This window comes from Vespula vulgaris, chromosome 2 (genome assembly GCF_905475345.1).
Source record: "Vespula vulgaris chromosome 2, iyVesVulg1.1, whole genome shotgun sequence".
NCBI lineage: Eukaryota > Metazoa > Arthropoda > Insecta > Hymenoptera > Vespidae > Vespula > Vespula vulgaris.
Genome location: NC_066587.1, coordinates 18,618,597 through 18,644,738, shown reverse-complemented (window position 1 = coordinate 18,644,738; position 26,142 = coordinate 18,618,597). Strand labels below are relative to the sequence as shown.

The window sequence follows — 26,142 nt, the reverse complement described above, 5'->3', positions numbered from 1 at the left end:
AAAAGTTTTGTCATTACAAAACCACTTCTTTCAACAAAGCTTATTTCTATTTACGATTTGTTATTATCTACGTTTATGTCTACGTAATACAAAATATACAAATATTTTAAATGTACGATATTTACGACATTTTCCAATAACCATGATATAAATAATAAATATATGTAAAAATATTTTGTATCATCTAAAATATTTGTATACATATACAAATATATACAAAGATCTGTATTGTACGTATACGTATAGTGTGTACTGCATCGTCATAAGTTCGTTTATTGTTTATCTCTTTATTCGATTATTTCGCTATTTACGAATCAATACAGATTTATTTTCTATCACTTTTTATTTATTTTTGCTTTTTTCTTTTTTTGAGAAAAAGTATATACTTACAGAAATATGTCAGATTATAATCTAGCAGCCTTGAACGAATTTAATAATTTTTTTTTGTTTACACACCATTGAGCGAACTTAACGTAACGTTTTAATTACACTTTACATATCACAAATACTTATACTGACACATTTTTGAAAGAAGATATTATGATGGGTCATATACAATTTGTTTTGTATTATTAATGTCAAAGTTTTCTCAAACGACACAATTAAAAGATAAAGACATTGAACGAATGAATGAACGATGAATGAATGAAATGAACGAATAATTAACTTCGAAATGTGTCCCTTGGAAAAGTTTGCCAAATCATTTACTTCTTATAATATCGAATATTAGTTCATTATGAGAACGTGCAATCTGGATAAGACAACATGAAAGACGACAAGAAAAACACAGAAAGACGAATAATGCTTTGTTCTACTGTTACTACCGTTGTACGCTATACGAATTATCGTAGAAATATATGGTGCATCTAAGATTTTATTTTCATGTACAATCCGCCATTCGTAGTTTCTCTTGAACGAGCCCACGATTTAATGCAGTCAATAGAGGATATTTTCCACAGCCACAATTTCCAGAGAAATCGTCCAAGTCAAGCGACCATATTGATCCTCCGCCGAGATTTAATTCTTTTATAAGATCGGCCTGTAAAAACAAGTCGAAAAAGCAGAAAATAAATTTAAACATTTCCATATGTTAATATTAATATTTAAATTATGTAAATACATTATTTTGCTATACCTTTTTGAATACATTTGATACATCATCATAACTAACCCATTGATCATCCTTCATTGCATACGATCCAACACAACGTTCTGGATCTTTGGTTACGTTCCATCTAGTATTTCTTACGTTATCGCATATCTACAAACATAAAAAAACATTTTATAATATATAAAACTTGTTTTTTATAGACCAGTGATGAAAAAATTATATCAGTCAATATTACTATGTATAGGATTAATATCAAGTATTATTTTATCCATACCAAGCATTATTGTGGAGTCTCAATGATACCGAGTTTATGTTATACCTACTTCGTAATAAGAAAGGAATCCTGGTACTTTCGTGAATTTCCCAGCTTGTCCAGGTCCGGAAGACTTCAAAGGAAAGAAATTGGAACCTCTCCCAGTTAATGGTAACGCGTCTTTGGACAAAGTGAATGATTGTCCGTATGCTGGGATACCTAGGATAAGTTTTTCCGAAGATGCACCCTTTTCAATCCAATATTTCAAACTGGATTTTACATTCAGATATTGATCTTTGTTAGCCGAACAATGATACAATGGTGCCACGTGGCCAGTTTGACCTTCCCAATAACCATGATAGTCATAGGACATAACATCGATCCAATCGAGATATTCAGAAAGTAATGGAACTTGATAAGCAAGATCGATCACTTTTTTACTTGACGAAACTGCGGCTGACAAAAGTAATTGACGAGATTTCAAGGCCGTTTTAAGATCTCGAAGAAGATGGATGTAGGCTAATTTATCACTCTTAGGTCCGCTGCTACAGTTTACCTGTGATTTATATCCGTTTTAATTCATGCCCGTTCTTTTTTGTTCAATCTGGTTTAGGATTTATTGTTCATATTAGAAGGAATTACCTGCCAACATACTGGATATTCCCAAATGAGATTAAGACCATCGAATTTATATTTGTTCAAGAATTTAATTGCGCTATCGACAAATTTCCTTCTGTTAGCCGAATCACTCGCCATTTTACTATATTTGTCGCCATGAGAATCTTTCCAACCTCCTAAAGCGATCGATATTTTAGCAGGATTCAAAGATTGAGCGTTCAACAATATCATATCTCTCAAGAATTTTTCATCCTTCATGTCCCAAGAGTCCGGCATTTTTATCGTTAAACTTTCGTCATCTAATATCGCGAAACCGTAGACGACGTGTGTGCAGAGATCTAAATCTAAGTCCTGTGCAATAAATCTTTCCACACTTTGTCTTTTCTGAGCCCAACTCGTTACGTAACAAATGATTTTCTTAGAGTTTTTCTTTCTAAGGGATAAAGCCATGAACGCGTCACTTGTCTGGAAAAAAAATATGCATAATATGATTGCATAACTATTAAAAATTGGAACCTGATATAACATGTATATATCGATTGATTATACAATGCTTTCCTAGTTTTATGTGAATTGGAATTAATAAATTCATGTGTGTACCTGACGTTGCCTCTGTTCCTTTTTACATTTGCTATTTTCCGGCCAGTCGCATCGATTCTCATTCCAATAAAGTCCATTAGGACAAGAACGTTCGGAAAGTTTACCAAAATTGCAGAGATAATACTTCGCACAATCATTCTTGTGTGGTATAAATAATTTCTCACCACAATCACCTAAAGGTGCAATACCTATCGGAGGTGGACCAGCTATTATTTCAACAGTATCATTTTCTTCGGATGACGTATCTAATTCTTCCGTAGTTGTTGTCATTGTTGTTGTTGTTGCAGGTGGCAAATAGCTTGGCCGCGATGTAGATGCCGTTGACTCGGTTGTCGGCCACCAAGTACTTATCGTTTGCGTTGTGGATTGATCAATATCAATGGAAGTGGATTCTACATCAATGAAAAACAAAAAATATCGTCCTTAAACAATTATTATATTTTAAGATGAAAGAACAAGAGAGAACACACGAACCTGATACTACTGGACAAAGTGGTCCTTCAGGATAGTTTCTCAAAACTCTATTCATTGTCCTTAACAAAGGACTAGGTTCGCAGCCACATCTATTCTTGAAATCGTCTAGATCCAATGCCCAAATCATGCCACCTCCAAGATTAAGTTTTTTTATTAATTCCGCTTTAATTCTGATTTGTTTCGCATCGTCAAAGCTAACCCATTGATCCCCGTAATAAGCATAGGGACCAATACGTCTCTGACTGTCTTGGACTACCGACCAACCTTTCTTTAAAGTTCTTTCACAGATCTGAAAAGATAGAAAATAAAAAATTATATACTTGTAAGATGTAATCACGAAGATTGCGATGATGTAATATATAAGGAACGAAAGGATCATACGTACTTCATAATAAGATAAGAAACCTCTTGCTCTAGTAGCTTCGCCGGCTTCTCCACCACCATATGTTGGTGCATTTAATCCCCTTTGAGTCCTTTCTGCTAAAGAGAAGGATTGACCGTACATAGGTGCACCCATCACTAATTTTTTTGGGGGTACACCTTGTTCTAGCCAATAATGAACTGAAAAGTTCTATAAATAAAAATGCTTGAGTTTCATAAAAATTTAAGATAATTATTAGAAATTAATAGAAGCTAGAAAACATACGGCATTGAAAGTAGGTTCCCAATCATTGGGAAGTGCATACAGCGGAGCTACATGTCCGGTTTTCTTATCCCACTGACCATGATAATCATACGTCATCACGGATATCCAGTCTAAATATTTTGCTAAGGAAACCACGTCATAGCCAGCATCGATAACCCGTTTACTTGGTGAAACAGCTGCGGATAACAATAGACCCTTTGGTTTAAAGACTTCACTTAAATGTTGTACTAAAAGTGCGAAGCTTTCTTTATCAGATTTTGGACCTTTTTTACAATCCACCTAGAGAATATAACATCACCTTATTTAGAACGATTATTTATTAAATTAGATCAAAAAATATTCGTTTATGCGAGGAAGTACCTGCCAACAAACAGGATATTCCCAATCTAAATCGAGTCCTTCGAAACCGTATTTTTCAAGGAATTGTAAAACATGTGATGTGAATCTTTGTCTAGCACTAGGTGAATTTACTAGACGACTGTATTTGTCACCTGCCGAATCATTCCATCCTCCGATAGCTAACAATACTTTAATACCTTTCGATTTATAAGCGACTACCCTTTCATAAAATTCTATAATAAAGAAGGAATTATTGCGAAATTAAAAAAATAATTTTTTTTTTATAAAAACTCCATTATTTGAATAGATTATATTTACTGTTATCTATATCGGCCCAACTGTCGTGAGTCTTTATTGTTAAGCTGGAACCATCGAGAACAGCAAAGCCGTAAATGATGTGTGTACAAAGATCACCGTCTATATCTTCTGGAAGGAATTTTCCACCTTCTTGTCGATACCATGCCCAATTAGTGAAGTAACAAACAACTTTAAATCCTTTTCCACCATCAGGTTTTATCGAAGTGGTGTGCACAGGTGCAATAGTTTCAACTTCCATCAATGTTGTAGAAATTGGCGTTGAAGTAATCTCCGAAGCAGTAGGTATTTTCCATTCTAGTTCACTTCCAACAGCTGGTGGCTTAATTGCTGTATAAACGTCGAAATAAAAATATAACGAAGAAGATAATATCAGCAAATAATGAAATAAAAATAATAGCGTAAAAAGACGTACGTTTGTCGTACTGATTCGGAGGTTCAGAGAGTACTTGTTGTAGCGTATGCATGAGTGGATGAGGCCCTTCTTCGCATCGTCCTCTAAAATCATCAAGATCCAATGCCCAGACCATTCCTCCTCCAAGATTCATGTTTCTGACAAACTGAGCTTTTCGTCGTATCGAATCAGCATCATCGAAACTAACCCATTGACTTCCCTTATAAGCATATGGTCCCATTCTTTTTTCAGGATCTTGAACAACGGTCCAGCCGTGATTACGAATTCGATTACAAATTTCGTAATACGCTAAAAATCCTGCTGCTCTTGTGAATTCACCAGCATTACCAGCACTTGCTGGCACATTCAAGCCAACTCCAGCTTTTGGATCGTTTATTGTGAAAGATTGTCCGTACAATGGCATTCCTAATTGACGAAGAAAAAGTTTTAAAGCGAATTGTATAATACATTTAATATACATGTATATATATTAATAAGTATCCTTACCCATGACTATACTTCTAGATGGGGCACCTTTTGCGATCCAGTAATTTATCGAATAATTCGCATTAAAATAATAAAATTCATCATCTGGATGAGAATACATCGGAGCGACATGTCCAGTCCTCTTATCCCACTGTCCATGATAATCATACGTCATGACTGCAATCCAATCCAAATATTTTGCTAAGGTAGGTACATCGTACCCGTTGTCAATTACTTTTTTACTAGGAGAGACAGCAGCTGTTAATAATAGTCCTTTCTGTTTCAGGTTAATACTTAATTCCTTTACTAATGCTGCGAAACTTTCTTTATCCGAGGCTGGTCCTTTCTTGCAATCCACCTAATTAATCGATTATATATTAATTAGTTATATAAGTTTACTATTGATGATATAATCCCGACATACCTGCCAGCATACTGGATACTCCCAGTCCAAGTCCAAACCATCAAAACCGTATTTTTCGATAAATTTAATAGCATGATCAATAAATTTCTGTCTTGCTGCAGGATTATTTACCAAACGACTATATTTGTCACCAGCCGAATCATTCCATCCTCCCAGAGCCAACAATACTTTCAAGCCGCGTTTCTTATAAGCTATGACACGTTCATAGAATCCTAGAGAAAACAACAAATGAATTGCAATTAACTCAGCAATGATATTTATCATACTATATTTATATAAGAGATATTCGTGGACATACGATTATCATAGTCGGCCCAAGAATCATGAGCTTTAATTATTAAATCAGAGTAATCCAATACAGCAAATCCATAAACAATATGAGTGCAAAGAGTATGGTCTATGTGCTCGGGTAAATATCGTCCTACACCTCTGCGATACCATGCCCAATTTGTGAAATAGCAAACAACCTATATTAAAATGAAAACAATCGAAAAATGCTAATATATTCTACTTATAATAAATGATAAGAAGATGAAAAGAATTCTAAACGTTACCTTAAAATATCCTGAAAGAGGTGAAACCTTATCAGGATCTATTTCAGCAGGAGATAAAGTCGCGGATTGAGTCGTACTCTGAGTCGTCGGAGCTTTTTTTGTAGTAGTCATTATAGGCCTCTCAGTAATCAATGTAGTAGCAAACCCAATTTCGAGAGGAGGTTTTGTGCTAGGCTTTTCAGTTACATCCTCCTTATCGTCAATATCTTCTTCACAATTAGCTCTCGATGGCCAATCACAAATACGACTACGCTTATTGAAGTGCAACCCTGGAGCGCAACGGAAGATTTCTTGACGGCCCCATAAACAAGCTCGGTAACTTCCACAATCACCAGGTACGTGACTATAACTACCAGAGATACAGGTCTGCAATAAGAATTAAACGGATTAGTTATAATCGATGTTAAATTTATTAGACGTTTTAGAAAAAACCTAGACCAACGTGTATACGTTGTATAATCCACCTTCGAAACTGTATCCTTTGTGACGAGCAAAGCATTCTTCATTGGTTTCTCATTACATGGTTTTTTGTATGCCCAATCACACATATTTTTTTCCTCGTTCCAATTTAATCCTGGACCGCATTGTTGAGACACCAGATTCCCATTAACGCAGACTAAAAAGTTTATACAGGAATTTGGATAGGGATAATATTGACCATGCTCGCATTCTTTCATCGGTTTTTCTGTTGTTATCATGACAACGGTGGGCTTTTTAGTCGTACTTGGACGATATGTATTAGAAGTAGTCCATGTTGATGTGGTCCATGTTAATGTCGGCTTTTGCGTTGAAGAGATCGTTGTCTTTCTCGAGGAGTTCCAGATAGGTCTATGCGTTGATGTAGTACCTGGAAAAAGAGTATAAATAAATTAACGATACAATAGTTTCTTCTTCATCAACTCATGATCAATACCACGTTGGAAGATTATGTAGGGTAGCGATGTGTTTGTCGAGAATATGATGAAAAAAATACATGCAAAGCCGATATGAATTTTCATTTTTTCCTCAGTTACTGATAGAATACACACACAGAATAAAAAACGTGGTAAAACTACAAAAGATATGAAACCTAATGAAATACTAAATGGTTAGAAAATGCTAAGGACACCACGATGTTCTTTGCTCGAGGCTATAGTTGTAACACCAGTATAAAAAATTATACATAGTGAACATGTTTACTCGCTTTGGCATGCAAAACGCAAACAGGTTTGCGAGTTGTGCTTGCATGGTAATAGATGAGAAATTCTGCGGGTGGTCCATTGAAAGATTGCATCATTTTATGTAAGTAGGAAGAAGATAGATAGTAATAAATTAGAAAGCCACCAATCATGTTTTTAATTCATGTTTTCTGTTGTGTTTTGATTCATGTGTTATTATTTTTAATTCAAGGTAATCTGTAATAAGGATTATGAAAATAAAAACTTACTAATATCTGCTTGGCATTTTGAAATTGATGGCCAGTCGCATATACTACGTGATTTGTCCCAGTGTAATCCAGGTGCACAGCGTTCTCGTTTTAACTCTTTAAGAACGCATCGATAATAACTTCCGCAATCAACAGGATCAGGAGTATATTGACCTTCACTGCACGATACAGGAGATATTGGAATATTCTCTGTTGTACTAGAGGCAGTAGTAACGGGTGGTAAATAACTTGGAGCCCTGAATACAATAAATAATGCAGAATAATAAAATTAACAATTCGATCGTGACATGCATTATTAAAGTTCTTATTGAATTTTAATAAATTCTACCATGTAACTGTCGAGGTGCGTATTGTTGATGTCTCATGATGATGGTGGTGATGATGACTCGACGATATGGTAGGTTTCTGAGTCCAACTGGGTTGTATCGTTGTACTTGGTTTTTCTGTCCATGTTGGCCACGTAGTAGCTTTAGTCGTTAACGTTGACATTGGCTTTGTTGAAGCTGGGCCACCCTCGATGGCATCGCTATGAGTCGTCATTGTTGGTTCTGGTGGCGTCACAGGTTCCTCTGGTCTCTGACAATCTTCTTTCATATCGTTTGGTGTCGGTGTACGAGAACGGCCTACGGATAAAGAAATGAAGAAGCTTTCTTTCTTTAATACAAAATATAATTTTTAATAAATTATTTTATTACCGACCTAATGCACGATTTATAGCTTTAAGAAGCGGGAAACTCTCCACGCAGCAACGATTTAAGAAATCGTCCAGATCGACGGTCCACATTGAGGCTCCACCATAATTATTTCGTAATATATATTCACCCTTCTGAAATACGCTCTTTCGATCTTCATAGCCTACCCATTGATCTTTATGATAAGCACTTGGTCCTAAAATAATGTAAGTAGTAAAAGAATACAAAATAACAAGGATGATCGATCAAATCTGAACATTAACTTTTACCTGATCCTACAGTCCAATCATGTCTCTTAATTCTGTCACATATTTCATAGTAAGCTAACATTCCTGGTTGTTTTGTAAATTCTCCAGGTAGACCAGGGCCTGTAGCTGGATCGCCAAGCCCCGTTCTACGAGTATCAGAGAGATGATAGGCTTGGCCATATAATGGTATTCCAATTAACAATTTTGATTTGTCCGCTCCAAGACGAACAAGATATTCCATTGTAAAGTTCTGAAAATATGTTTTAACTATACACTTATCAGTATTTCATTTCGTAATAATTTATCAATTGAATGAAAAATTTCATACAACGTTATAATATGTTCGGCCATTGTTATTCATTTCATATAAAGGTGCCAAATGACCTGTTTTCGATTCCCAAGCACCATGATAATCATATGTCATTACTGAAGCAAAATCTACTTCACGTGAAATCTCTCCAACTTCATAAGCCTGATCGATAACTTCTTTATATCCTGACAAAGCTACTGCTAATGTGAGTCTGGGTGTTTGTTTGTCAAACTCCTTTCTTAATTCTTGAAGAAGCTTCGTGAAATTAGGTTTGTCAGAATCTGGACCTTTCTTACAATCGCTCTGCCAACATTTCGGATAATTCCATTCGAGTGACAAACCATCGAAGTTATGTTTCTTTAAGAAACTTATCGTAGCTGAAATGAATTTTCGACGAGAAACACCATTGCTTATCAATCGAGAATATTTGTCGCCAGAACTGTCGGTCCAACCACCAAGAGCTAAAAGGATCCTGGTTCCTTTAATCGATGTCACTCGTTCGTATAAACCTACAAAGCGCAAAGATATTTATAAAACTGTCATTTTGTTACATAATTTATGTAAAATAATAATACGACTGACCATTTTCTATATCGGCCCAAGGATCAAAAGTCTGTATCAGTAAATTATCTGGATTTAAACTGGCGAACGCATAAATAATGTCAGTACATAAACGAGAATCCAAACGTTCTGGTACAAACTTTCCATCTGCTTTTCGGTAAATTGCCCACGAAGTGACGTAGCAAACAACTCGTGGACCTTTTTGTGTCAATTCTTCCACATAATTCTCCTTCTTTATCCCGTTTTGATTAACGACAGAGTCCACTTCATGTAAAACAATTTGATCGGAATAACCAGGTTTACAAATCTCTGGATCAGTCTTAATACAACGTCCTAGTACAGGATCGAACAGCCGTTTGGGCCCACAATAACCATGATACATTTTACCTTATAAAAGTTAGCAAAAGAAACTGTTAGATAGTTAATCTTATCAGTGAGTAAATTAATCAGTACCTTTAACGCAAGAATAAAATCCAGAACAGTTCCCTGGATCAGCGAAAAGACCCTTTTCAAAACATTTTTTAATGGATGTACTTTCATAAAGTCCTAGTGCATTCGTTGCAGTATTCAACATTGGCCATGGATTACCACAAATACCCTGTATAATTCATGTAATATACAAAAATATGTTTACAAAATTTTTCATTACATTTATTTCCGCTTGATGTAATTATAAATACCTGAAAATCATCCAAATCCAGGGACCATAAAGAGATACCAGCAAGTCCGTTTGATCGAATATATGCTGCTTTTATCTTCATTGATATAGGATCTTCGTATCCAATCCATTGATCTCCACGTTTCACATATGGACCATCTTCGTCTCTCCCAGATATCCATGAACCTTCTTCCAATCGTTCGCATATCTAATTATAAACGTTAATGTGAATAAATCAAATTGCATAAAAAGTGAAGAAAAATGTGATTTTTAAAATAGGAAAAGGTCTTACTTCGTAATAAGCGAGTCTTCCATTAGATGCTCTGGTATATGGACCAGGGATTCCAGGTCCTAAAATTGGAGCACCAGCATCAGTGAAGTTTCCAAATTTAAGTGTGTATCCATCACCGAAAATTGGCAAGCCTAATACAGTTTTAGATGCTTGTTCCATGCCAGCTCGTTCGAACCACTTATTAACTGTACGAATCACGGTTTTAAGTGGTGCAGGATGAAGAGCAAACTTGTCTCTTCTTAAATTGAATTCGCTTCGCCAAGGCTTCAGTATCACTAAATCAAAATTCGAAATGGTTTCTCGATGGACACGATCTTCAGCATGGAGAGCAATAGCTGAGGACAATTCCTCGTCTGCTAAATTCTTTTTTAAGATTTTCGAGAAAATCTTTAATTCTGTCATAGCATTCGTTTGCCACGCGTCTTCTATTTGCCAATCTATCAGAACACCATCGAAATCTTGTTGACGGATAAAACTCAGTATAGACTGAGAAATTTGTTCATAATCAGCTTCATTCAATTTACTGGATTTAAATCTTTCGCTAGGAAACATGATCGAGATAAGAATACGTAATGCTGGATCTCTTGAACGAAGATCTATAGCTGTCTTATAACCACCTATCAAATGGACAATGATTAATTAATTTTGAGAACCTAACACAAATTTTCACAATTTTTACTATAAAGTATTATGTCGATTACCTTTAATTTCATCATATTCATAATTCCAGGATATCACTTTGAAATCTGAATCTATAACGAAAGGACAAAGTTTAATTGAAAAAAAAAAAAAAAAAAGTATCGTTCGTACTTTATTATCGATGTTCTTATTTACCCAAATTAGCTCCAGCATATATCAAGTGAGTACATTTGTAATCCGGCAAAGATCCAGATAATAAAGAGAACGGTTCCATCCTATAAGCTGCTCGGGAATCAAAACGACAGACAACTTTTGGATCGAGAATTCGTTGAATTCTACCTAAAGTAGGTGGTGCAAGCGGTTCGATCCATATAGATTCATGTTCTACTCCCCCGAAGAAGGGTGCCTCTCGATGTTCAACGGCATCCCTAAGTGGTAATCTCTGTTCCATGATTCTGAAATTTAGTGTACGATGAAAAAACTGATTTATTGTTAATAAAACAATAAAATGTTTAATTTAATTCAACAAGCCAACCTTGCTGAAGCTGAATAGTCTTCGTTTTTTGGATCTTTACAAAGTTTCATACTACTCGAAGGTAAAGCTTCGACAGCATCGCGAAGTGGAATCCTATGTGATCCAAATTCAATATTTTCTTTCGATTGATCTTGAAAACGATCGAATTCAATAGATCTAGGCGGGCTTTCAACCGCATCACGTTGAAAGCCATATTCATTTAAGATCTCAGAACTGTCTTGTGTTGTTCGAGATTTCCAAGGTGGTGGTGGTAAGATTTCTCGCGCTGGTACATCGTGTAATGGTCCCGCATAAGAAGAGCAGAACAGCAAAAAGACGATTCCGATCAGCATCGTACCCTGAAATCGATCTTTTTTATTTGGAACAATTTGTATCGACGATCGACGATATTGACATCGACTGATACACAGTAAGCAGAAGCAAAGTGTAAATTGAAAAAAACACGCACGCGAAAAGCTAGTTATAAGCGTGGAAGCATGCATTCCCGATGCCAGCCAAACCTGTCTTCGTTTCGAGCTACGAGAAAACAAACAAGAAAAAAAGATCTCTGGTAATGGGAAACCGGTGATCGAGTTCGATCTGAGGCCATGAAAGATTTCTATATGTATGTAATTTCTTTTGTTATTTGCCATTCTCTTTTTTCCTTTTTTAATTATCACTAGGATTAATAAGAGCGATAAGGGTTGTAAGTTGCATCGAATGACTTAGTAATTCAGACCAAGTATATAATAACACGAATAACATATAAATGTTATAAATTATAAATTATAAAATAATTAACATAAATCCTTTCTCCAATTTCTTTCTAATATTTATGAATAAATAATCACAAAAGGTGTGCCGATCTTATTCATCACAGTGAGTCACTGTGAATGGTACATGTATTACGAATCACGTATTCGGAATATAAAAGATAGTATCCCTTTTCGTTGACCTTGACGAGGAACGACCATGGCAATTACACTGACCGATATTGCTACCTCGAATAAGTTGAGTACAATGACCGGTTAGGATACGATCGAGAATCAGAACTCTCGTTGTTTTGTGGTAGTATTCGAAGTATGATCGATGATGCGTGAAATTTATGATCGGATATATTTCACCATGTTATACGACAGCTGTATAATCAATTATAATATTGTTTTGATTCGATGATCTCATAAATATTTATATTATTATGTAGCTTAATCCGATTAGGTCGCACGTCTAACATTCGTGTTTTTTTTTTTCTTTTTTCTTATGATCGATGAAGACTATTTTTTATATGATAAAGTTTCGTAAAACTTCGTACGAAGGATCTATCATTCCGAGTTCTCTCTTCTTTCTTTTTTTTTTTAACTCAAGTAGAACGAAATTCATTTGCTCGTCACGATGGCTTTCGAGTAAGTAAATCTCTTTCCGATCTATTGTACGATGGTAATACAAGGACATATGCACGAAGAAGACCTCTGGCATAATGCAAGTCGCATCTTTTCTTTCGTTCTATCAATGTCAAGATTCCTTGTATGGAAATCAACGTTTACCTCAATGCTAACAGTTTAATAATAAACTTTAAATATTCATTGAAGGAAAAAGAGAAAAGATAAAAGCGAGCGACAAGATAAAGAGAAAGACGAAACAGCATAAAAGACGAAAACAGCATGCAAAGTTCAGTGATCGTTATGAATGATGCATTGTTCAAAAAAAAAGAAAAGAAGAGAAAAAAGATAACGATTCATTAAAAAAGCATAAACATATTACAATTCCGAGTGAAAAATCTAATTAATGGAACCTGTCAATAGGATAACATTATATATTTTAGTCCGACTAATATCTGATGGTCAGTCATTCGTATATGTGTATGTCTGTACGAAATGAATTGTTCAATTCCATAACGAAAGATTTGTCAAAAAATTGAAATAACATTAAAATATCAGAATCTCGAATTTATCTAGTATTACATACGGGAGTAAGACTTTGAAAAGTCATTCTCCGGGAAACGTCGAGTCGTTCTGCTTTGTCGATTCTGCCGATCAACCCTTAAAATGTTGAGACTGAAAAGGTTTGAAACGATCGAACGGTAGCACGCGGTTTGACAACACTGATCAAAAGAATCACTGAAAGTGATCGGTCTCTTCCTCTTCTTCTTCTTCGATGTCCGTTGTTAGTCGTTTGCGATGAATTTTAAAAGGCACCACACAGAGGTCTCGATAGAGAGGACTAATCTGGACGCACGAATCTGGTATTCCGAACGCGAGAGGACGACCATATATACCTACGCCATCGATAGCCCCTCAACCCGCACCCTTCTCTCTTTCTCTCTCTCTTTCTTTCTGTGCCATTGCTTCTTTGCTGTGTCCTTGACCACAAGAACGTGATCGTGTAGAGACAGAGACCATTGGTGCCAACGACACCAAGCCGCTTCCTTGCAAGCCAAAGGGGTGCGAGAACTCCATTTGGAATTTGCTTGTTTGATTTGGAGGTGCTGTCTCACTTCGAAGAAAAGACAACTAAGAAGCCGTTCTCTTATGGAATATTAGATCCGTTCGACAAATATGTTGTTAAGAGGGTGTGTCGGAAAACATCTAAAGCCGATGAGTGTACTAGGAAGAAATGATGAAATTGATCAGAGACAAAATAAACAATTAAGCGTAGAACGATACTTTGTAAAATGATATTTTAGGGCTGAAAGAAGTGAACCAGTAGTTGATGAGAACTTCGTTCATACATCCACTGACTTTTGGATTTTTGGAGGATTTTCAGGAAATTGGATTGTTAATTTGATGTTATGAGAAATTATGTAACAATTTGTTGTGTAAGAATTCAACAACTCTTCTTGATCTTTCATTATATTATTCCATTTTCTACTCTCTTCTTCTATTTCCCTGCAAATTTTTATATTGTTGATTACACCGTGAGTAGATCCAATATGATTTTACAGAAATATAAAGAGTCATAAGTACAATGGGACGAGGATTGGGGATCGTTGCAATTTCATTTTCATATATCAAATATCAAATGAAATTTTCTCCCTTTTCTTAACCGACGGATCGTTCGGTTCTTCTCATTTGCATCTGAGTTTTGTCTTTATTTTTTCTTCCCACTTTCGTCAACCTGATAGGGACTAAGAAAAGTAATAGACTTAGACCGGGCAATAACGAATCTCTTCGAAAGATAAAGTATTTGAAAGAATGTCAACGAATCCCCTTGAACTTGTATATGGCCAAACAGAGTCAATTTTCACCGAAACCAGAAAACTGCAGAAAGTTATTAATAGCATGAGAATGCGCGAGGGGCTGCGAGAATGGTCCTGTTATCTTCTCGTTTTATATACAGTTGAAAACAAAGATCTACCTTAAACGAATACATATTGGTTTCCTTGTAGATTCTTTTCATTTTCCTCAAGATAAATTAGAACTTTAATTATTTAAACCTATTAAAAGCCAAATAAATATTTCTAAATATATATGTATGTAACAACAAATTAAATAGAAATAATAGAATAAATACATTTACAATATTAAGAAGTGTACATACTCGCAATAAGAAAAAACGTAATCAATATTTTGAAAAAGCTTTGGAATAACTTTTGTATATAGTTGATGAGTCCATTTGATTCGTGTAGGCAGTTACAAAACTATACTTAATATGTCGATAACGAATTAATATGCATCGAGATCAGTGACCTCCGTTACTGAAATCCACTTTGCGTTTTGACGTGTCGCATCTTATTATAAAGCATTAGTAATGCGGTCCATTAACTATTATAAGATACTGTGTGTCCAGAGATTATCTTTCAATTTTTTTAAGACGGACAAGAGAATGCTATTAATCCAAGGACGAATAGGAATGCTAATACGTAATTTAAATGATTGTATTGTATAATCGCTTTAAGATTTCGGCAATACATTTGACATGTAAAAAATCTTTCTATTTTTCTATTCTGTTGTAAATTAAGCACTTCGCTCCTTTAAAAGCTGTATCTTCACCTACTAATGATATGCAGATGAAAAGATATAAAAAAGGAAAAATGAGTTAGAAGATTAAATCGATGTTTTAGAACGTTTGAAAAATCGACCCATTAGAAAGCTATAATTAATAACTTGTATTTTTTAAGGAATTATTTTCCATTTCTCATTCTTCCAAGAAATATTTCCAGAGTTCAATGAAATTGAACAAAAGACTGTTGATGAGATACATTCGCCACACTTCGACGTGGCAAAGATCTAATCCTCGCTATGATCCGATCGTTTCTTCCACTTCCACTTTGGAGGGTTTTAAGAACGGTTCAAGGACAGGATGTCGAGCTAAGCAACTTTTCTGGTTCGTGGGTTAGTGACCCAGGTCCCCAACCCACGTTTCAGGATTTCTATCTCGCACATGGACTCTTGTGGCGTATGGATTCTCTTCTTTCTATTTCTCTATTTTTTCTGTCCTCGCCCTTTCTAAGATAGTTTTTCATTTTATTTATTTTTTTATTTCTCATTCTTTCTTTATTATTTGTTCTTTTCATACATTTCAGAATATATATTATGGTCCTTAGAAAAGAGGAGCATCGTCATGAGACGAAGTGTCTCTATCTCTGCTTACTGATCAATCATGGATCTTCTTCCTATATTTCTTCATCATGAATAACATATATACTAATGAATCCAATAGATAATCGAAAAGTTAACGATCTCAATAACAAATATTTCTACGCTCGTAAAAATATAAGATTAGGTCGTCAATGGTCTTTGTTAATTTATCATTTATCCTACTAATATACATATAACGTTATCTATGTTAACTAAATACTTTTAACGAAATAGTTTTAAATATTGGAAAAAATCCAAAAGTTAATAGATTTTCATTATTTTTTTTTCATTTCTTATTCTTATATCTGATTTTTCTATGCATTGAAAACTAACAAGGATAAATCTGCATATGATAATTAAAAAACTGCAATTATATATGTATTATACAAAATGTTTACATCAATGAGTAAGTTAATTTAGTTACCTCATCGAAATAATAAATCTATTTCTATAATCTGTCATATTTATCTTCTGCATACGAAAGAAAGAAATTAAAAGCGCTTTAACGCATTCGCGCATTCACGTAAAAAGACGTCTTCGTTGTTCAGAAACAGGAGACTTGTCTGTAACAGAGAACAGTCAGCTGTCACAAACAGAGGAAATCCAATGGAGCTTGAACAAATCAGTTTAGTATAAAAGAAGCGCGTTTTCCGATAACCGATAACATTACCTTCTTATTCCTTGAGCAATGTACTTGCGGCAGTTCTAGATTTGCAGTAGAAAATTCTAAGTTTCTAAGAATATAAAAAGGTAAGGATCAATTTTAATATTTTATATGAAGCTTCTAAAGTGTTATTCCGAAAAGTCTTTGAATTATTAAAATCATTTCATTTAATGGATATTATCTAGAAGATTATTATTTTTATCTTTTTTTTTTTTTTTTTTTTTTTAACTGATTAACACCTTATACGCGGTATAATTTATGTGGCATGGACTATTTTTGGTGATTTCCTACAGTACACTTGACACCAATAAAAATTACATAATATTTGAAGTCGCATTTAATTCAGGAAGTTTTATGAGTCTAAAATTGTCTTAACTTCCAGAAATATGGATGAAATAAAACGGGATTTTCCGTCTTCCGCATTATAGCGTTAAAAAAGAAATAAAAATTTTGCGAAAATCTTCGTTTATCCTATAAATGTACATAAATACAAATTCTTCTTGTTTTTTGCAGTAGAAAGATCGAAGTCAACATCAAAATGAAGTTCTTATACATTCTCATTCTTATGGTTGGAATTATCTATCAGATATTTGCCAGTATGGATGATACAGATAGGAACGTTTTCTCGATGAACGTTCCTTATGGAAGAGGATTGGTAAAATTTTTTTCTCTTCGATTATATACTTAATTAATTAACAAATTACGTCAGAATATCAGTTCTATAGAATGAATTTAAATTACTGATATTAAGGAACAATACATAAACATGATTTATGAATAGTAATGAATTATAAAATCGTATGTCTTAATAAAAAATAATACTTAAAATCGACTTTTTTTCCAGGACAACGAATTGCAACTTGCTAGACTGCTAATGGCATCGCCACGGCTTTGCTATCCAAAACGTAATTCCGAGATTATTAACACTTTATTGGGTCTTCCAAAAAATATGAACAATGCTGGAAAATGAAATATTTATGATAGAATTGATACGGATAATTATTTATAAAAATGTGTATCTGCTATTAATAAGTTTTAATTTGCAATTGTAAAGACTGCTTTTTTCTTGAATAACATGATGAAAATCAAAGATGTAACAGCATAAAATTCTTTCTATATTTTATTTCTATCATGTAATTAAATTATACGCATATAAATTTAAAAAATATAAATAAAAGAATGCAAAAAAATATTTGATTTTATATTTTTCCATTATATACCTATTAATTTAATTTTATTTTATACTTACACATATATTTCTAAGGGATATCTTCTTAAATAGGATGAGAATAATAAAAACGAAATTGTATGAGCAGATAATTTATCATAAATATTGCGTGATTGATTTTGTGATCATAGACAAGTTCATATTAGTTTCTAATCTAATAAAAATATGAAAAACTTCGCGTGTAAAATTTATATATTTCACTTATATCTCCTAAGACTACATAGAATAAAGAATTCATTAAAAACTATATACAGTATAATGTTTTTCACATAATTATATATTACAAATAAAAGTTACCTTGCAATAAACAGAAGTCTTAAATGCGTATAAACGGCTGTGTTGTATAAAACAATTATATAAAAATAATCATTTCGAATCGTCGATCATAGACGGACACAGCATTGTCTATTGCGCCATTATGTAAAAAAACTCTGCACAGTAAATAGTTAACGCTATAAATCAATTTAAATAACTTTATCGATTATTTCATTATGTTAATTAAATGTTTGAAAAACTCACAAAAATGCAGTGCCTCCTTTTTTATAAATTACCCTCTGATGTCTTGACGAATTTATTTGTATATATATGTACATATATATACCCAAAAATGATATTTACTTTTGTACCAACAAAGAATTTGTTACAATTGTTAGAACTTTAAATGAAAACCACCTCCAACAGGTGGTTGTCTACCACCATCCATCAATCCCATGTGAAAGCCTGAATTACTTAGATCAGCATCGTCATCATCTCCCAACTGTTTGTATTCTTTTCCACCACTAGGTGGTTTAGGTGATGCATTTGCTGTTCTTTGCCCTAATTCTGATTTGGCAGGCCAGGTGGGAAACATTTCTGGTGCAATTGGTAAGGGTGCTTCCGTGAAATAGGAGTGTTTCAATGCATCATCGGCTGTTATACGTTGTTGTGGATCGTACGTTAAGAATCTGAAAAATATATTAAAATAGTTAAGATTAATTATTTCATTGTATGATTATTTATTCAGAAAAAATATATTTAATGTTTTAATTACTTGTTCAATAATTCAATGCCTAAATCCGAGAGTGATAAACTAAATCTCTGTCTTAAATTATTTACAGGATAGTGAGCAAATGGAATTTTTTGAACCATTGGTAATTTACTGTATCCTGGCCAAATACGATCACTTGGTGTACCCAATTCCTTAAATATCCTGTTCAATTGATCAATATCTGATTTTCCTGGAAAGAGAGCTTCCATCCTAAGTAATTCCGCAAAAATACATCTGAAAGAATATTTTAATATAATTAACATTGCATGCCTTTTTTTTAAATAATATTTATATATCTATTATAATTAATATCACGAATATTAATATGCTACATACCCTACGGACCACATATCAATGGGTGTGCTATATTCGTTGCCACCTAACAATAATTCTGGTGCTCTGTACCAACGTGTAACTACAACTGGCGTGTATTGTCGCAGTGGAGAACCATATTCACGAGCTAAACCGAAATCACCTACTTTTAGAATACCTCGATGACTTAATAATAAATTTGATGTTTTTAAATCGCGATGAAGAATCCAATTATTGTGTAAGTGAGCTACCGCACGTAATAATTGTTGCATAAGACACTTTACTTCACCTGAAATAATAAAAATTTTTTTCATCAGTATCTAGTAATAAAAAACATATAAAATTAAAAATATATAATATATAAAATATAAAATTAAACATGTATAAAAATATATTAAAAAAATATATAAAGTTCTTACATAAAGATAGTAAAAAAGTTAATAAAATCTTACCAGGTATAAAAACTTGCTTCTTCTGTTTTATTGTTTCTATCAATGACTTCAAATCATGTTCTACATAATCCATAACTATAAATATCTTGTCCATGTTACTACCAACAACTATTTCTCGAACAGTTACGATATTAGGATGCTGTGCCTTCAATAGAGTATTAATTTCTCTTAAACTGGTAATAGGAAATCCTTCTTTTTCTTTCTCCATTTTTAATCTTTTTAATGCAACGATTTCATCCGTTCGTTTATCGCGTGCTCTGTATACAACACCATATGTACCTTCTTCAATACGATTTAAGCACTGAAATTCCTCAACGCTTCTGCAACCTAAAAATAATTTTCATTTTTTTTTGTGGCATGTAACATTAAATTATTGTTTTGTTTTTAAAAATAAGTAATATAAAAGAAACCTTGAATGGCTGGTAAATATGGAGGTAATTCAGGCTCCTCGTTTTTCTTTTCTTCTTCTTCTTCTTCTTCCTCTGCATTCTTGACAGTACCATTTGGATCCACATGACCAGGTGAATCTCCATCCGAATGATCAGACTTTGCTAACCGCTCTACGGATAACGGACTCGGATTGTTATAATCAGATCCATCGTTAGAATCACCGTTAGAACCCTTGTTTGATTCGTTTGATTCGTCGTCCTCATCACTACTAGAATCCGAAGAATCGGAAGAATATTTCTCTGATGATCTCTGATGTATACTTCTTTGTCCGTCCGAGGAATGCTTGGATCTACAAAAAAAATTTAGTTAAATGTCAAATTATTTGTGTAATTTTTGATATGACACGATGTATAATTTACAACATGAACTTACTCGACCGATTTCGAACGTCCTTCATCGGATTGTACTGGACTAGGACTTTCATCCGATAACTCAACAATAGATGGGTCTTGATTAGTTTCAGGACTCAGTGGTCGCTTTTCACCTCGTTTCAATCGTCTAGCTTCTAGTTCTAAACGCGAAACTTCTTTTCTTCTAGCCATTTCTCTATCCGCTTCCAATAATCTATAATTTCGAAAATAAATTATTAATACTTTAAGAAAAAAGATGAAAGAAAAAAAAACGAACGATATTTATAATTTGCTCTTATCACCTTTCTTTTCTAAGTTCTTGCTCTGTCATTTCTTTTGGTTCTTTTGGATGTATTTGAATTTCATTGACTTCCATTTCATCGACTTCCATCTCTGTATTTACAATTTCCATTGCTTCTCGTAATTGTTTCTCTCTATGTTCTTTTTCTCGTTCAACTTTTTCTCTTTCTCTGTCACGGAATCTATCATGTTTATGAGATCTCTTGTGTCGCTTCTCACTCCTCTCTGTTCTTTCCATCAAATCTGCTTCAGAATATTGCTCTTCTAAAACTCGAATTTGCCTGCGTTCTTCCATTCGAATATCACGACGACTACTGCCATCATCGATAGTTCGCATTTCACGACGTTCACGTATGTCTTCTATTCGTACTTCTCTGCGATCTCGCGAATCACGAATTTCACGGGGATCCTCTAAACGTATTTCTCGTCGGGATTCAACTTTATATTCACGCAATTCTCGAGGATCCTCTCTTCTTTCCCTTCTCTTATCCAACAATCTTAAAAAAAGATAAGAAGAATTAATATCTACTATATAAGAATAATGAAATACAATACATAAAGAAAAAAAAAAAAAAAAAAATACCTTTCCCTTAAATCTTCCAATACTCTATCACCCGTTGAACGTTCCTTTCGCTCATGTCTTGATTCTCTATCTCTAGAATGGCTCTCCATTCTCTCTAATCGTTCCATTCTTTCTCTTTCTCTTTTAGAACCTTCCGATCTCTCTGATCTATCCAATGGATCCATACCATGTCTACGATGTCTATGTTTGTCTCTATGTCTATCTTCTCCACGATCATGATGACGTGATTTACGTTCTTTTTCTTCACGACGATCTCTTCTTTCATTGTGTTTCTCTCTTCTATGAGAAGATCCTGATTTTCTATGTCGAATTACAGCCTGTGGTGGTTTTATATCTAAGGAATCAGCTGTATCTCCGCCATCTTCTTCGGAAAAACTAAAACATATATTTTAATATATAAATACATATTAACTATATATGCCTTACTCTTAGAAGCTTTATTTTATTGGTTACTATAATTAACATTAATAAACTATAAAAATAAACGAATATTTTATGAACACTGATATAGAAATAATATAAATAATCTATATATATGGTTTAAAATATGAAAAAAAAACAATCGACTGAATATTTCAATTAGCAATTAACGCCATACTAATTTCATTTTATGTACGTTTGATATCTCGAAATGTAGTACCTATAGAATCTTGGTAACATGAGCATTCCTCGGCATTATGTACATACGTAACGCAATACGTTATCACTTAACACACTTTTCGAACCCTTTTATCAAGGAATGTACGTAAGTTATCAAAAAACTTAACATTCCAGAAATATAAAAAAGTTCGATTAAATCCTATAATTAGTAATTAAACATAATAATATCCCTCCTTTTCACGGAAATTTAATGCACTTGTATCAATCGCATATATTACGCGCGTCTTTACCGATTGATTACTCAAACTAGACTACAGCGACTCTATCGGAAAAACTTTGAACTAGAAAGTATCAATAAAAACTTTTAACGTGATATAAATTATACGAAAAAGTTAGCCACATTTTGTAATGTTATTTCTTTCATTTTATTATATTACTGTTTTATTTATTTTTAGTTAAATGAACAAAATATATGATTTCATTTAACATTCAACATATTTACATAAACATTCATCAAATATCCTAATATGGCACGATCATATTTTCTTATATAGATAATAAAATTTGAAATAAGATAGATAGGAAATAGGTTAAGTTGAAATTATTATTTTGTTGCACAAATATAAAATATATAATTTTCTAAAATAATGAAGTTTAAATTGTTCGCAGAATCGCGATCATTATGCATTTCTATTCTAAAGTAATAAATAAATGGGAATTAATAGAAATGAATACTATTCATTTTAACACGAGCACGTGTGCGTGTGTATACAACTATAAAATCAAGGTGTGTAAATATATATATATATATATATATATGTATACAAATTTCTAAAAGCATGACTAACAAAGTAAATCGTAAATAAAACGTAATAAACATGTGATATATCTAAATATGCAAGTCTATCAGACAAGCGACATAACCTTACTTTATTATTTTGTTTACAATACCTGAAGTCATCCATATCTTTTGATGGACTTTTCTTGATTTCTCCGTCTTCGCTTTGATTATCAATATCCATATCCGCTCCGTCTTCTGACATATTTTTAAACTAAAATCTTCGATCTCGCAACCCACTGGAACTACCGACGCCACTTCACGGTATAAAAGCGGTTAAAACTAGTCTTCCGCTCGAAGCATGTGTGACTTCAGCGCAAGTATGGACAAAATATGAACTACAAATACAAACGGGGAACTCCTCCCCACTATGCGTCTATCATATCGGTATATAAGCTTGTCCTTTCTCCGCAACATAACAATTGGTTTTGTGTGTGAGTAAGTAGGTTAGTATTGTAAACATATACTTTTCAGTTTCTCATATGTATATCCTTTTTGATAGTAGCGATATAGCCCTCTACCGGAGAACTGATGAATTTTTCTTGAAACTGAGACATTGAAATTTTACGAATGGGATTTACAACTTGTTCGACACGTGGTGCAGTAAGGTTAATCAAGATTATCTAAATTTTCCAACCTATTTTTATACTCAAGAAATTCATATATTATAAATAGAAAAAAAATATTACAAAATGGAATATGTTGAGAACTTCGATACAACAACACAAAGTAAAGCAATGATGTGAGTATATCTAATTTTCTACTTTAAAATAAAAAAATAATTTAACAATACATTAATTTTATAGTTTGTGTTGCGAATGTGGTGCTCAAATTGAACCAAACCCTGCTAACATGTGTGTAGCATGTCTGCGTACAAAAGTTGATATTACAGAAGGTATACCTAAACAGGTAACTCTTCAATTTTGCAAAGGATGTGAAAGGTACATATTCAGTTTTGAATTCCATATTTTATAAATATACCTAGCATATGTAAACTTATGTATATATTTTGGCATAGATATTTACAGCCACCTATGGAATGGATACACGCAGCTTTAGAATCTAGAGAATTATTAGCATTATGTTTAAAAAAATTAAAAGGATTAAATCGTGTAAAATTAATTGACGCTGGCTTTGTGTGGACAGAACCTCATTCAAAAAGATTAAAGGTAATTTCTTTATCAATATTTTAATATAATTAAAAAATTTTTTTATTAAAACTTTATATACAAAATTTTGTTTTTATATATAAAATTTTTTCATATATAAAATTTTTTTAGGTTAAATTAACAGTACATGCAGAAGTAATAGGAGGAACTGTTCTGCAACAAATATTTGTTGTTGAATACATTGTAAATCATCAAATGTGTGATGATTGTCATCGTACTGAAGCAAAAGATTATTGGCGTGCATCTGTAAGTATTATGAGATATTTTTTTTCAAAAATTAACTATTATATAATGATTATATAATAAAATCAATAGTTTTGCATTACTGTTATTTATAAATTAATAAAGAAAAAACGCTTTATTTAGGTACAAATTAGGCAGAAGGGTATAAATAAGAAGACATTTTTTTATTTAGAGCAGCTTATTTTAAAACATAGAGCTCATGAGCAAACTTTGGGTATAAAACCTATTCATGGTAATTGAAAAATCACCTTCTCTAATTAATAGATAAAAACTAATTATTTCATAGATTATAGATTATAACTAATAATAAAAATATTTTGCCAATGATATAACAAAACAAGATATATTATTTAATTTTCAGGTTAATTATTAATATAAACTCATAATAATTTCAGATGGATTAGATTTTTTTTATGCTAATGAAGCAGCAGCTAGGAAAATGGTTGATTTTTTGGTAACAGTTATACCTTGCCGTTATCAACATTCCAAAAAATTAATTTCACATGATATACATAGCAATATTTATAATTATAAATTTACATACAGGTATATTTATATTATTATTGTTTATATATTTATTATATGAGTTTATATATTTATTATTAATAACAATTTTTCAGTGTGGAAATTGTTCCAGTTTCCAAAGATAGCGTAGTATGCTTACCAAAAAAGTTAACGCATCAACTAGGAGGATTGAGTTCTGTTTGTCTTATTCATAGAATTACAAATTCTGTACATCTTATAGATGTATCATCTGGGCAAAGTATGTGATAGAAAAGTATTTTTTGTCACTATATATATATATATATATATATTTGTAATATAACTCTAATATAGCGATATAAATATTTATCTTCAGTTGCAGAAGTAAGTGCTACTGTATTTTGGAGGTATCCTTTTAACAGTATTTGCAATCCAAAGCAGTTGATTGAGTATATAGTAATGGATATAGAACCTGTGAAAGATAAACATAAGAAAGTTTTTCCAGGTCAAGGAAGTATTTCAACCAAGGTATATAAAATTCATTTCATTTTTACATAATAGATCAATTTCTTTATCTATTTATATATTTTTTGTATTAGCATGTTATATCCGATGTCTGGTTGGTCAAAGCTGCAGAACTAGGAATAGTTGATAGTCCAATTCATACTCGTACGCATTTAGGTCATGTACTTAAGCCAGGAGATTCAGCACTCGGGTAAATTCTTTTTCACAATTACAGATAATTTATTGTTATATTGCAAAAATATCAATCTGTATTCTTATTTCAGATATGCCCTTGGTAATAGCAACATTAATGATGATAATTTTGATAAATTAGATGGAGATACAGTACCTGATGTCATCTTAGTAAAGAAATTTTATGGAGTTGATAAAGCTGCACGTCGTAGAGCCAGAATATGGAAATTGAAACACATTGCTGATGACATTGTTAGCATGAGTACAGACAATAAGTATGTAATTTTTATTATAAATATAAAACATAAGTATATTTTTATAAGGACATACTTTTGTTTTATATTTAAGTCTCATTTTTGATGTTTCAGTGCGTATAACGATTTCCTGGATGAATTAGAGGAAGATCCAGAAATGCGACAAAATATTAACATCTTTAGAGATTCTAAAAAACATATACCTGTCGATACTAATGAGATCGATCCAAGTATTCCACAAATTACACTTGAGGAAATGCTTGATGATCTTGTGATTGATGATGATAACAAAATATGTCAGGTTTTAGAATAAAATAATAAAGATGTATTGTTTTGTTTATTTTTTTTATTTATGACAAAGT

The 26,142-nt window shown here is 32.8% G+C and overlaps 3 protein-coding genes and 1 long non-coding RNA gene across 6 annotated transcripts; 2 read left to right on the top strand and 2 right to left on the bottom strand.

Annotated features, from left to right (window-relative positions):
* Positions 1-324: 324 nt before the first annotated feature.
* On the bottom strand, positions 325-13,853 carry LOC127061719 (probable chitinase 10). Its single transcript, XM_050988994.1, has 29 exons — positions 13,520-13,853; positions 11,576-11,913; positions 11,236-11,495; positions 11,103-11,153; positions 10,402-11,018; positions 10,132-10,317; positions 9,905-10,049; positions 9,473-9,838; positions 8,909-9,399; positions 8,602-8,830; positions 8,340-8,528; positions 7,969-8,263; positions 7,641-7,876; positions 6,679-7,061; positions 6,215-6,580; positions 5,959-6,127; positions 5,661-5,872; positions 5,258-5,594; positions 4,772-5,176; positions 4,360-4,686; positions 4,063-4,274; positions 3,703-3,981; positions 3,442-3,627; positions 3,057-3,345; positions 2,583-2,974; positions 2,007-2,447; positions 1,435-1,920; positions 1,136-1,261; positions 325-1,039 (listed from the first exon to the last, which is right to left on the bottom strand). Exons 1-29 carry the CDS (start codon positions 13,541-13,543, stop codon positions 881-883), a joined length of 8,196 nt encoding a protein of 2,731 aa, XP_050844951.1. The 5' UTR covers positions 13,544-13,853; the 3' UTR covers positions 325-880.
* LOC127061726 (uncharacterized) lies at positions 5,075-5,654 on the top strand. Its single transcript, XR_007780940.1, has 3 exons — positions 5,075-5,209; positions 5,276-5,442; positions 5,523-5,654. It is a non-coding gene; the product is annotated as an uncharacterized LOC127061726 (long non-coding RNA).
* Positions 13,854-18,197: 4,344 nt separating the features above from the next.
* Positions 18,198-23,224, bottom strand: LOC127061721 (cyclin-dependent kinase 11B). 3 transcript variants are annotated; one of them, XR_007780938.1, is made up of 10 exons: positions 23,049-23,224; positions 21,498-21,872; positions 20,917-21,411; positions 20,637-20,828; positions 20,225-20,553; positions 19,815-20,141; positions 19,387-19,651; positions 19,054-19,284; positions 18,543-18,967; positions 18,198-18,454 (listed from the first exon to the last, which is right to left on the bottom strand). XR_007780938.1 is itself a non-coding variant. In XM_050988998.1 (9 exons), the coding sequence occupies exons 1-9, from the start codon at positions 23,138-23,140 to the stop codon at positions 18,673-18,675; spliced, it is 2,601 nt and encodes an 866-aa protein (XP_050844955.1). In that variant the 5' UTR covers positions 23,141-23,224; the 3' UTR covers positions 18,198-18,672. The 3 variants fall into 3 exon arrangements, 2 of the variants coding, with proteins under 2 accessions (XP_050844955.1, XP_050844956.1); XM_050988998.1 differs by having other exon boundaries at positions 18,198-18,967; XM_050988999.1 differs by lacking the exon at positions 23,049-23,224 and adding an exon at positions 22,138-22,404 and having other exon boundaries at positions 18,198-18,967.
* Positions 23,225-23,364: 140 nt separating this feature from the next.
* Positions 23,365-26,120, top strand: LOC127061723 (60S ribosomal export protein NMD3). Its single transcript, XM_050989001.1, has 11 exons — positions 23,365-23,677; positions 23,742-23,876; positions 23,954-24,104; positions 24,216-24,350; positions 24,471-24,579; positions 24,743-24,893; positions 24,968-25,110; positions 25,207-25,358; positions 25,430-25,545; positions 25,619-25,801; positions 25,895-26,120. The coding sequence occupies exons 1-11, from the start codon at positions 23,628-23,630 to the stop codon at positions 26,091-26,093; spliced, it is 1,524 nt and encodes a 507-aa protein (XP_050844958.1). The 5' UTR covers positions 23,365-23,627; the 3' UTR covers positions 26,094-26,120.
* Positions 26,121-26,142: the final 22 nt, after the last annotated feature.

Excerpts from the sequence above, each read along its gene's own strand:
- LOC127061719 (XM_050988994.1), bottom strand. The coding sequence starts at position 13,543 with ATGACTTTTCAAAGTCTTACTCCC. Across the intron at positions 7,877-7,968 it reads CGCACCTCGACAGTTACATG|GGCTCCAAGTTATTTACCAC; the intron begins GTAGAATTTATT and ends TATTGTATTCAG. Across the intron at positions 2,975-3,056 it reads ACTTTGTCCAGTAGTATCAG|AATCCACTTCCATTGATATT; the intron begins GTTCGTGTGTTC and ends TCATTGATGTAG.
- LOC127061721 (XM_050988998.1), bottom strand. The coding sequence starts at position 23,140 with ATGTCAGAAGACGGAGCGGATATGGATATTGATAATCAAAGCGAAGAC. Across the intron at positions 20,142-20,224 it reads ATATTTACCAGCCATTCAAG|GTTGCAGAAGCGTTGAGGAA; the intron begins GTTTCTTTTATA and ends AATTATTTTTAG. Across the intron at positions 19,652-19,814 it reads GAAGCAAGTTTTTATACCTG|GTGAAGTAAAGTGTCTTATG; the intron begins GTAAGATTTTAT and ends TTATTATTTCAG.
- LOC127061723 (XM_050989001.1), top strand. The coding sequence starts at position 23,628 with ATGGAATATGTTGAGAACTTCGATACAACAACACAAAGTAAAGCAATG. Across the intron at positions 23,877-23,953 it reads TTTTGCAAAGGATGTGAAAG|ATATTTACAGCCACCTATGG; the intron begins GTACATATTCAG and ends ATTTTGGCATAG. Across the intron at positions 24,894-24,967 it reads AATTATAAATTTACATACAG|TGTGGAAATTGTTCCAGTTT; the intron begins GTATATTTATAT and ends ACAATTTTTCAG.